The sequence below is a fragment of the Encephalitozoon intestinalis genome, chromosome X (assembly GCF_000146465.1).
Source record: "Encephalitozoon intestinalis ATCC 50506 chromosome X, complete sequence".
Taxonomy (NCBI): Eukaryota; Fungi; Microsporidia; family Unikaryonidae; genus Encephalitozoon; species Encephalitozoon intestinalis.
In genome coordinates, this window is record NC_014424.1 from 66,340 (window position 1) to 78,495 (window position 12,156).

Here is a 12,156-nt window from a genome sequence, read left to right on the forward strand (position 1 = left end):
TACACAGATTTACACATCAAGCCTACTTCCGTACACAATAGTCTTCAAGTATTCCCTGTCGCAGTGCCCCATGTTCTCGGCACAGAGCATAAGATCTTTTAGGCCGAATTGGCTATTCCTGTTGGACATTTCCACATGGAATTTCACCAGATCTTCATCTCCTCCAGAAAAAGATGCAATGGCAGTCCCCTCCTGTGTTCCATAGCCTTTACAATAAACAACCTTGGTATCCTCCATCAAAGAGTGTTTTTTCCCTTCCTCAATCGTGAGTATCAGCCTGCTATTTCCAGATTTCTTACAGCTTCCCAGGAAATGTATGTTTTTTATCAAGTAGGTTCTGTCTTCCTGAGACTCCTCTTCCAACATCCTGTAGATCTTCTCATTGTTTTCCTTGGGCCCTGCCGATATCACAGCCGTTATCGCCATCTTTTCTTCGATAATGTGTGTTGCGATATCGCAAGCAATTATAAGAGTGTAGTCAAACGGATGCCTTGACATTTCATGAATTAAGCCTTCATATTCATCTTTGGTGTCTGGAAATGTGCTTGAGTAAAAGGAATCTACACTCCTCGAAATCACATCTCTTACCAAGTTCATATCCGCATCTACCATACCAGCCCACATATTCTCGAAGTTGTCCCTGCACAATCTACTTTCAAGAATGGGATATATCACGTTCTCCACATACTCCCTATAAATCCTGAAAGAAAGATGTACTCCATACGCTTCAAAGAAGATTTTACTCTTTCTACCAAACACTAGATTAAGAATTTCATATACCTCTCTCTTTTTGCTATGCTGTTTGCTGATGCTTCTTTCCTTCTCCAATTTCTTTTTATGCTCGTAGACTTCATTGAGCGGTGCATGTTCAACTATCAGTTCAAGAAGTCTCTCCTCCAACCGCTCTAGATTCCCTGACTCCTCTGTCTCAAATCTCTCTACAAAACTACAGTTGTATGTATATTCCTTGTAAGGATTTGTCTTTGTGCTCGATACCAGTATAATAGAGTATTGTGGATTGTCCATCTGCCGTTTGAGAGCTCTATACACGTCCTTGTCAAACCGATCGCATCCATAAACAATGACATCGTTCCCATAGTAGCTGCAGTTGGACAATACCTGCTTGTAGTTTTTATCTTCAAGGCTGGTCGAGATAAACCTTCTTGCCCTGGTAAGAGCCGAAATGCCACTGCTATGAACAAATCCGTTTCTTTTGCAATGAAGAACCCAGTCGGTGCTCGAGAGAATATACTTTATAGGACACAAGTATTTCATTCTTCTCCATTTCTCCACCTCATCAGATAGCTCTCTTACAATCTTATCCATCAGGAGAGCTCTTTCATCTGCCGACTTGATTTCCTTCTTTATAGACTCAAGCTTAAGAACCGATGCATTATATTCGTCTTTCATTGCCTCAATTTTCTTTTCAATCTGTAAAAGCTTCTTTTCCTCCTCCTCTATTTCCTTCCTGCTCTTTTCAACCTCCTTCCCAAGCACTGCTATCTCTTGATCCAGAGGAGAAATCTCCTCCATAGTCTTGGCATATTTATATCTCGCCATCACCCACATAAAGAGTGGCCCGCAAGCACTACTTGCCTTCTGTGCCTTTTCATAGCTGAACAGAGGATTCGATATCATATTCTCGAGAACATCAGGTACTTTTGTACTCCTGCAGTTCAGAACCTTAGAAACAAAATCCTCTCTTTTCATAAACTGGATCAATTGTTTCCATTCAATGCTCCCTCCCTTTGTCTCTCCTTCCACAATCCAATACACTGCCTCTACAGTGTTTCTAACTATTTCAGGCGGGTTGATCATCACTCTGATCTCCGACAAGCTACTCTTCGGCAGTTCCTCTATACTTCTTCTAGACTCAGATAGTAATGTCTTTGCCACTCTAAGCCTTTTGTCTATCACCTCCTGTTTCTTCTGATTCATCATCAACGCTCCTTCTATTTCTCTCTTCCTGTTTCCGATTGCTCCTTTCTCCCTTTCTAACTGTTTCTGGGTATTGATGATCTTTTCGAGCTGCCCGTCTAGCCTGTCCGTGAGCTTTTCCAGATCCTTTTTCTTTCGAGAAGATTCAAGCCCTAGGGCTAGTGCCTCCTTTCCGAAGTCCTCAATCTTCTGCAGCCCCCCTATCAGGAATTTCCTTCTTCTAGATTCCTTTTCCTTGAACTCTCTTGCAATCCTTGCAAAGCTCATTCCGAACCCAATTGCTTTACAGAGGAAACCAGTTGTCACCACATTGGGATGCTGGCATTCCCATGGATGTCCATCTTCCTCGACTCCCATTGCCAAGGAAGATGTTTCCGAAGGAATCCCTTCATTTTCCAAGTCAATGTTGATACCAACATTTGTTGTAAAGCATTCTTTTACCATATCCAGATCGGATATGTCTTTGCTTCTCACCATATTATAGATCTTAAGTAGGTCCAGAGAATAATAAGCTGTTCTCTTCAGCTTGAAAATCATACATTGGTTGGATATATCTTTCCTTAGAGAAGACACATCCTCTACAAGAAAAGCAGTTTGCCCATCAATCTTCTTTTCGTCCTCATTACTAACTATCCTTACATTTTCCTTCATCTGTCTCATACACTCTCTCACCACCCAATGCTTTCCTGACATCCTACCTCCTTCAATCACAAGATTGTACCCTCTGTGGAAAATAGACCCTACGTAGGAAATATCGCTGCATCTCTTTGCCCTTCTGAACCTTCTAGTCTCAAGATTAAACTCAATCTCTTCAGGACGTCTTCCAAAAGCCCTTTGCATCTCTTCTTCCAAATCCTTTGATTCTCCAAAGTAAATCTTTGCTTCAAAGTACATCAGATCAACCAAATCTCCCTCCTCCATACACAGATCCCCTAGTGTCCTGATAAAGCTGGTGATTTCCTTCAGGTTGACTTTGAAGTTTTTGTAGATAAACTCCACCACCTGTAAGACCCTTTTGTAGTCCTGGAAATGCTTCGTTGCTTCAAATCTTTTTCTGATTTCCGACTCAAAAAGAAGTTCCGTATCTCTCGGCTCTTCCACAAATATAGACTTTATCTTTCTTCTCAGTCTTTCTGCTGCCGTGTTCCGAATTGCATCATTCCCTTTCTTTTCATTGATTCCACATATTAAAACCATGTTCTTTACCTCTATCTCTCCAATTCTTCCACACTCGTTATATTCCCTAACTGCCTCCACCAGACTTACATTCCTACAGTCAAAACCCTCAATGTAAACCACCGATCTTAAATCATATATCTTCTCTTCTCCTACTCTCTTTATCTTGTCTTCCCCAAGACTTTGAGCGATCATCGAGGTCTCAAATCCGTTTCCCTCAATCACAACAACCTTCTCCTTAAAAACCTCTTCAACCAACGACCTCTTCCCAACTCCTACTTCTCCTCGCATGAAAAAGACTTTTGAACCGTCTTTTACTAGTGCTTCCATTGCCCTTGCATAAAAGCTCTGTTCTTCTGTTACCACCAAACCTCTAAATGGGAACACAGGTACCTTTCTTCCATCGTATCTTATGTCCATACCAGTCCCAACAGTGTTTTGGAGATTCCCTATCTGGTAAAGATCGTCCTCTTCCATGTGAACAAGAAACACCCTGGTTAGGGTGGCAGGTGTTATATTCTCCATAGACGTGCTTTCAAACACAAACCTATAGTGGTCTGGAATCCTAATTCTTTCTCCGGAACTCAGGCATAGTAACTTATTTTCGTCTAATATAGAGTTGAAATCTTCAATCCAGAAGGACTCTGCAATCCCATCAAATACAAACCAGCATTCCTTGCTACTGTCCATGTTCCTTCTTAGATCTCGAACAAACTTGCTATCTTTCCACTCTCCAGTAACCTTGTCTTGGAATCCAAATATCTTCCCTATATTTCTCGGGTTGTAGTAAAAGCACATCGCTCCTCTGGACTCTCTTGCTAATTTTATCAATGTACTCTTCCCAGCCCCATTCCCTCCTATGACAAGAGCTCCTCTCCTGTTCTCCAACCCATATAGTAGCATGTCTTTGTGTGCTAGGTTCTGCTCCACTTTCCTTTCAAAAATCTTCTCAAATTCTTTAACAAATATAGCTTTGTCTTCCCGCCCAAGACAGGCCATATAAAAGTAGATTGCCGATCTCATAATCTCCGCCTCTTCTCTTCCCTTTGTGATCGTTCTTACTGCTCTTAACCCAAAATCATAATGATCCTGCTTACTTGCCTTGGACTCCACTTCCCTCATTAGCCTGTAGATCTTTTCCGAACTTTCTTTACAATAGTAGTCTATAATGTCTTTTATGTCTGGTGCATCTATTCTTGTTTCCCCGAGTATGGCTCTTAGGCTTCTAGGCATCCTGTACCGACCCTTATATCCTATGTTCATCGTAAGGAAGAACTTTGTCTTATTTTTGTTAAGGAGAATCAGCTCAGTCGCCCCACTCATTATCTCTTCACTCAGTCGATTGAACTCGTCAAAACATAAGTAAGACCCTGTAAGAACTGCCCCCGAAATAACATTTCTTAAGGTTTCAAGCTCACACCCTTCGTTGCAGCAAAAAACAAAAACAGGCTTTCCAATAAGCCTACAGTAGTATTTCACCGACTCTGTCTTTCCTGTTCCGCTTCTTCCATACAGAATCACCCCACATAAACTTTTTAGCGAAATGGCTATACTTGAAAGTACCCTACATACTAAGGGTGTAAATACAATGTCTACCGGTGGGTAGTATTCAAAACCATACTCTATCTCTTCAGTGGAATCCATAAAGAGCTCCCCACTCTTCAGTACAGGTTTTGGATATAGCCTTATCACTCCATTCGGATGCTTCTCAATCTCCCTTTCTAGTACTCTAAGCTTTGGAGTCATTTCAAAATCTCTTTTGTTGAAGTACTTAAACTCGGAAATCAAATCGGAAATAATTGACGGACATCCCTCTTTGAGACTCTCCAGACCATCGTGGAACCAGGATTTGAGGGTTCTCTTGACCTCTTCTTCAAATGTATCCATAAACCCTCCAATATCTTGGTCAATCTGTACCTTCTGGCGAAGCATCACTGTCTCCCCGTTACCTTCAAATCCCAAAATACTGCCGTTTTCGACAATAACACCATCTATGTTGAACATCATTCCCAACATCTCCACATAATAGGATCTACTATTCAGCCCCCGTATAAGATCGATGTCCGAAACAAGATAAAGCCTAGGTGTTCTTTCCCTACATCTCCTAAGGAATACTTTGAGACCTTTCGATATATCGTCAAAGTCTTTCTTCATACCGAGAAACTCATCTTTATGAGGTAAAAGAGCCCCAAGCTTAACCTCCCATCCACTGGAAGAACTTGGAGTGCTAAATCTATTCAAGACGTCCAGGAATCTTTTTTTTATCATGGAGTATTTCTTAGCTTCAAAGTCTAATCCATCAGTGGAAAAAACATTTGCGAACTCCCTTATTCCTCTCTGGACCTCTTCAAGACAAGCCAGAAAGCTGAGACAATCGTCCATGCGCTCCTTAATCCCATTAAGCTCCTCTATAAAGAAGTTCTTTTCATTGAACCTCGATATTGAGTCATGCTCCACAAGAAGCTTATTAACTCTCTCCTCAACTTGGCTCAAGTCTGGTATAACTACTTCCTCCTTCCGAAGATGCCTCACCTTCAAACTCACTAAGAATATTTCAGCCCTAGCCCTCTCTATATACCTTTCAACCTCATACTCCATCCTTGAATCGGCTAGCCTCTTTTCTACCTCATCTTTATCCTGTAGAAGAAAAAATTCCTTTGTCTCCATCTCTGTGTCAAAGTACTTCTTTTTTACATAGGGACTTTTTGTATGCTGTAGACAATCCAACCCAGATATATAGTATTTTATCTTACTCTGAAACTCCTTATAATATTCTGCATGGAATAGAGATACATCAATGGACTTTAGAAAAGAGGAAAGTTGCTCCACATCTACATCACATACTTTTTGGGACTCATACTTCTTGAGGATAGTCTCAAACCTACTAAAGGTGGCCCACTCAGCATCCAATCCTCCTATTCTTTCTTGTAAGGAACTGCAAATCAAAGGATAATCCACAATACCAAGAATCTTGTTGAATCTTTTGATTTTCTCTTCAAGCTCTTCGTATCTTGTCTTAAGAGATTTAAACATAGGCCAAAACATTAGTCCGTCTCTTTCCTTGGCTGCATTGTCTATCTTTTCCCCAAAATCTCGAATCTCAGAGACCAAGGCCTCTCGTCTTGACTTTATGATGCCAAACGGAATATCATTTAGAAATAAGTTCAAGGCTTCCCTGTTTGCTTCTAGAGCACTATCCCTTTCACTCCGGACAGTCTCAATGGCCACGCTTGGTCTTTCCAGTCCATACTCAATGACGGCCCCATTCAACTCTTCAAGAATTCGAAATTCCTCGGACCGGAGATATTCATCAACCAGTATGGAATTGGATATTCCCTCAAGCAGATCTCTTCTCTCCATACTGCTTTCTTGGGATCCAGAATCTCCCATGCCCCCAACCATATCCTTCCTTGCAGCTAGCATATCGTAGACTCTGGAGTTTTCTGCACTTACAAACCTGCAAACTTCATCGCATACCGTCTCAAACAACCTCGCTTGTTCTGAAGCATCCATAGTATGTTCAAAGGTAAAAAATGGAATTGTATTCTTAACAAACATCTCGACACTTCTTTGCGAATCCCGGACTCTCAGAAACCTTTCGTAAAGCCCCAAAGGAAGGTCCCAAGTCGGAATCAACTCCAATATTCTTGTGCAGGTTTCATAATTTGCCACAACCATTCCAATTATTTTTTCCACTTTAGACCTTATTTCCTGGCCTGGCCTGAGCCTTTGAAGAACCTTTTCAAAGAAATATCCTTCTCCTTCCGAAGGAAATATCTTCTCCAAAATCTTAAAGTACTCAGAAAGAGGAGGTTCAAAACAATGCTCCACACCATTCCCACATCCTTCGATCTTTACAATTTCTTTCTTAAGCCTATGTTTTGAGGAAAACAGACTGCTGTCTCCTGCTTCTAAGGCCTCCAGTACAGATTCAAGATATTGTAGGAACACTCTGCTCATAGACCTATTTATCCCTCGCACTACAATGCTCTTTTCGTAAAACTTAAAAAACTCCAAGTAAGTCTCGCTGTCGAGAGAAAACAGCATCTGCTTCTGGATTTGTTTGGAAAATATTGCTTTCATTTCCTCCTTGGCTATCTTTTTTAAAAGGAATCTGTAGGTGTAAACCCTGTTCTCAAGCTCCCGAACTCTGTCGTCGATCTCTTCTATGTCTTGGAAGTCCTTTGCATCCTTCCATCGCAGCATCAAGATCTTTTCCATTGATCCAAACACCAAATCTATCTCCTTGTGAAACAGATCTAGGTCTTCACGCACATCCTCCAATATCCTGTTGATTCTCCTGCATCCATCATCAATTCTTGTGTAAATAGATCTAGCCTCTAATGCTAAAGCCATTGTCTCATGGATAGGTTGAGAAATCCGAGACCTAACACCCTCCAGAGATACAATAGTCATGTACTCATCCAGCCTCTTTAGAATGGTAGGCTCAGGTGACACCTTGAACTTCCTGTTTCCATCGGCTTCCCTACTAATGCTCACTATTCTTCCCCAGGAAAATCCATCAGAAAGCACGGAATTTTCCCACTCATATATTGTGTCACTTACCTGTCTTTCTATGCTCTTTTTCATCCTTCGGATCTCCCACAGCTGCACTATCCCGTCATAATCCTGCCCAAAAAATAGATCTAGAATCTTCCAGACTTCTCCAAACATGTCGTGAAACATGAACAGTCTAGATAGCTTATTACAGAAATTGTCATCCAGAGATGGAGGACATGACTTTACAATAGAGTCTAGGTATCTGACAATCATCATCCTATTGTTAACTGTTTTTCTTGCGAAAATCTCGAACAGGTTGAAGATGGAGAACATTTTCATGACCTTGCATAGCTTGTGAAACTTATCTCCATCCTCCTGTGGCAATAATACCCCCAGAACTTCGGTTTCTTTCTTTCTCGCCTTCCTCCAGGATATCAGAGTCTATGTCGCAAATCCTTTCGAAAGCCTCGTTGAAAACATCGGAGACAAACCCCTCCTGTTGGTCAAATACAACTTCTAGTCTAGCCTTAATGTTGAAGAGATCTTTCTTCATCCATCCTACCACAGGCCTCAAGTCAGGATCTCCAATCTCAGATATCATTTCTTGTAGCAGGCTTCTGTATCTTATTTCATGGGCAGCCTTTTCTGGAGAACTCTTCAGTAACTTAGGAACAACTGCTCCAAGTCCCTTGAACGACCAAGAAAAGAGAAGGATTTTCTTGATGTCTTTGAATTCGGAGTGAAATTTGGCCAACTCCTCTCCTCCCCTGAATTCATAGAACAATGACGACTCTAAGGACATGGCCTCAGATTCCTCGCCCTCCCTAGAAACAGTAAGTGAGCACATACTCTCTATAGAGCATAAAAGTAGTTCTTCACAACACTTAAGCCACCCAATCGATAGGTTCTCATGCACCTTGTCGATTATTAGCCAAACTAGTCTATCCATCTGGGAAAGAATCAGTTTTCGAGCCATCTTCGACTGTCTTCCAATTCTTCTGCCGATTTCCTTTATAGCACTAACTGTAGAGTCCTTGAACTCGTCCAAGCTCCTTGGAAAATAAACTCCCTTAAAGTCCATGCCCTCATAGAAGCCATGAAGCCCTCTTCCAAGTTCGAAGTACTTGTTTGATAACATCAAGCTCTCTAGGGTTGCTGCAGAAACAAACCTTTTACTCCTCTTCAAAACATCATGAACAAATCCAAATACTTCGGACTTTCCGAATTCTCTTATATAGCACATCTCCATATAGAATTTGCTCCAGAAGGTCTTTTCCTCATGAAACCCACTTCTTTTGAATCCTACGGACTCATGAAGTCCTCTTATGCAGCTGGTCCACTGTTCCACATTCCTATGAATAAGCTCCAGCTCACCACTAGAAAGAAACCTTTCGGGGTCAAGCCCATTCTGAAGCTCCTCACCATGCTTCCTATAAAGCCGATCCATTTCCTGGGTTTCCATGCTAAGATAGATCTTTTCTTTCTTATCTTCTTCACTTACGGCTTTGCTGAGATGCAGGGCATGATGCTCTAACAACCGGAGAGCCTTCTCTACAGCCACAGATACACCCTTCTTTTTAATCCTAGACATGGTGGCTGGTATTACGAAGTTCGACATTGCATCTACCATGAATTCACATGAGCCTTTGAGTATGAGAAGCCCATCCTTCCTGTGATTGACTATACAGTCTGCTCCGACCTGGGATTTCTCTTTACATTCATAGGAATGTCCATTACTATCCGAGATACATTTATGAAAATCCGTAGTAGACTTCAATTTGTCCACAATTCTGTCTATCTCATCGCAAAGTGTATTGTTTGTGTCCATTGGAGGGTCAGAAGAGCAAAGATATGAGAACCTTAACAATTGATGGAAGAGCCCTAGTTATGGACATCCACATGCTAAGAAAGGAAAGAGAAAACTGCATCAATGAAAGAGATCGGCTCATTTCTGAAATGGACTCTTTCATCGTAGGGTCGATGGGGGAAATAAGAGAAGCATTGACCATTCCCGAAACTACTGTCTGGGAAATCTCTCAGGAGGATCTCTTGCTATTTGTCTCCTGGAGGATATCCAAGCTGATTTCTCTAACAAGAGATAAAAAGATAGAAATTCTCAGCAAGCTCGTTTGGGAAAAGGTGAACTACAAAGACTTGGAGAACATCCTAGTCGCCGAGTATTGCTACAAAAAAGTGTTGGCAAACGACTTTTCGGAAAGTTCTGCCTGGGATACCGATGTTTACATTGACATAGGAAATGGGGATGTGGACATAAAAAGCGATTCTGTGGAAAGAATAACAACTGGTTCGGATGGGGTCTTTTACAGATCACTGAATGGTCTATTTTCGAAGAGGTTCCATGTGAGGGTTAGCAAGGAGCTAATGAGGTCTTATGCCCTGAATATAAAGGTGGAGATGGGCCTGGAGATCTTCAAAAGCCTCTATGAGAAGGATGAGGAAGACCTGAAAAGGCTGTCATCATACAAACACTACAAGGAGAAAGGGCTTCCCACACTCGTTATGAGCGGTGAAATGACAAGTAATCTGATGGAAGACATAAGAGCAAGAGTTTCCCAGGAAGTTACTGGAATAATTGCTGCAGAAATGCCAGACAGAAAAAAGGCGCTTCTCATCACCTACCTCCTTGTGATGTTTGGAGGAATCGGGTCGGATCTTGACTTAAGCTATTTCAATGGGAAGAAAGAATTATACATGCTGGAATGGACAAAATCCAAAGAAAATATTTTTATCAAAATACAACTCGAGAGCTAACACCTTAATACAGTTTAAGCAGGGATCCTTTTACACATCGGTCCCTGGACCTCTGAGCTTTCTGCAACTGCTTTTCGCTGTATGTGAAAATAAATTCGTTTCCACTTATTCTCAACATCTTGTATGCAGAAAGAGTACCTACTATGTCGTCCTCAGATATGTGAGTTTCTTTGGATATCTCGTTGATGCTTGCTTTGTCGTGTCTTGAAAGATACTCTACAACAACCTCCATCCAATATGCTCTGTAGCTAAGAAGCCCAAGATCACTCAGAGGCTTTTCAGGCCCGGAAATCACATTTTCTCTTTTGCTGAGTAGGTATGAGAAGTCGATCAGGACTCTCCCATATCCCTTTCTTTGCTCAAAAGGAAGGGTCAAGATGCATGCAAGATTGTATCCCTGCTCAGACACCTTTTCCTTTGAGAAGTATCCCACTATCTGGTATCCGTTGTCTTCCAGCCTGCAGAGCACATAAAACATAAATACATCTATATCGTAATAGAGCGACTTGTGATCCAAAAACAGCTTTGAAAGTAGAGATAAGTTCCTACAGTAGTTTTTCTGTATGTGCCCGTCGCATTCAAAAAAACTTAAGTCTCCGTCCCGGTATATCTCTCTTCCGGGAGGATGGCGAAGCTTGCATTGCCTTGCATGCTGAGTCAGGCTGTCCATTGTCCCAAAATAGTAAAGACAGAACTCGCATATGTAAACCACGTCGTTCTCGGCTATTGCCTTTGGATATGGCGAGAAATACCATGCATCCACAAGATAATTCCGAAGCATGATCTTCTTGACGTTCTTCATCTTGAACTCTTCATCCTGAGGCGGCTTCTCCAGCTTAGGCTCTTCATCCCCTCCTCCATCCTCCTTTTCCGAGTCTCTTCTCGACTTCTCGGTCTTTGTCTTTTCCGACTTCTTTTTCTTAGGAATCTCCACCTGAGAAGGGTCGCTGAGGTCAACCATCGACGAGTCTATCCACTCATCAAGCCTTCTGTTCAGCTCCACATAATGGACATAGAACTCAAGCCTGGAGTTGGTTGTTCTTGTCCCAAGAACCTCTGCTTTGAATACTTCTTCGGCCCCATCCACAATCTTCTTGACTGGAACTTTGAATCCTATACAAACATCCTCGAGCTTCATAGGCTGGTGGCTTCCATGCAAATTTTTAGGAAATCAACTCTTCCCTCCAGATGAGGGATTTAAAACAGGAAGAGGAGGAGAAGGTCCTCAAGAAGCTTAAGTTTTTCATTGGCGACAATGTCAACAGGATTCTTTCTGGAGAAGAAAAGCTCTTTTTGCACAACCAGCGTGTCATGCTCCTTTCGGAAAAGATGAAAGCGGCAACATCTATGATATCCAGGAAAAATCTCATCATGGCAGGGACGGTGATAGGGAAGTTTACCAAGAATGGGAACTTCCGGCTGGGAATATCGTCTTTGAACCTTCTCTCCAAGTGGGCCATACACAAGGTCTGGATCAAGAGCAGTGCAGAAATGAATTATGTGTATGGAAACAACTCTCTGAAATCTCATATATTCCGGAGCTCTGAGGGAATTCCCATCAATGCAGGAGTCTTTGTATTCAATCAGCATGATGTTCCTCTTGGGTTTGGGATTACTTCCTTGACGCCTCAGGCTTACTCTGCAGCAAAGGGACATGCACTTGTCCTTCTAAGACAGTCGGATACAGGAGAGTATGTCCGTAACGAAGAAAAAATATAATCATATAAACGTTTCTTTTACTGAATTCCTCTGAGGAAATGCATATGTCTG

General features: G+C 41.8%; 5 protein-coding genes across 5 annotated transcripts; 2 read left to right on the forward strand and 3 right to left on the reverse strand.

Moving 5' to 3' along the window:
- Positions 1-9: 9 nt before the first annotated feature.
- Positions 10-7,953, reverse strand: Eint_100580 (dynein heavy chain; the record flags this gene model as incomplete). The annotated part of the gene is made up of 1 exon (XM_003073698.1): positions 10-7,953. The coding sequence occupies one exon, from the start codon at positions 7,951-7,953 to the stop codon at positions 10-12; it is 7,944 nt and encodes a 2,647-aa protein (XP_003073744.1).
- Positions 7,954-7,975: 22 nt separating this feature from the next.
- Eint_100590 (dynein heavy chain) lies at positions 7,976-9,442 on the reverse strand (the record flags this gene model as incomplete). Its single annotated transcript, XM_003073699.1, has 1 exon — positions 7,976-9,442. The coding sequence occupies one exon, from the start codon at positions 9,440-9,442 to the stop codon at positions 7,976-7,978; it is 1,467 nt and encodes a 488-aa protein (XP_003073745.1).
- A 59-nt stretch (positions 9,443-9,501) lies between these two features.
- On the forward strand, positions 9,502-10,386 carry Eint_100600 (uncharacterized protein; the record flags this gene model as incomplete). The annotated part of the gene is made up of 1 exon (XM_003073700.2): positions 9,502-10,386. One exon carries the CDS (start codon positions 9,502-9,504, stop codon positions 10,384-10,386), a length of 885 nt encoding a protein of 294 aa, XP_003073746.2.
- A 4-nt stretch (positions 10,387-10,390) lies between these two features.
- Positions 10,391-11,524, reverse strand: Eint_100610 (histone acetyltransferase; the record flags this gene model as incomplete). The annotated part of the gene is made up of 1 exon (XM_003073701.1): positions 10,391-11,524. The coding sequence occupies one exon, from the start codon at positions 11,522-11,524 to the stop codon at positions 10,391-10,393; it is 1,134 nt and encodes a 377-aa protein (XP_003073747.1).
- Positions 11,525-11,574: 50 nt separating this feature from the next.
- Positions 11,575-12,105, forward strand: Eint_100620 (ribosome biogenesis protein NIP7; the record flags this gene model as incomplete). The annotated part of the gene is made up of 1 exon (XM_003073702.1): positions 11,575-12,105. One exon carries the CDS (start codon positions 11,575-11,577, stop codon positions 12,103-12,105), a length of 531 nt encoding a protein of 176 aa, XP_003073748.1.
- Between the last annotated feature and the right edge of the window lie 51 nt (positions 12,106-12,156).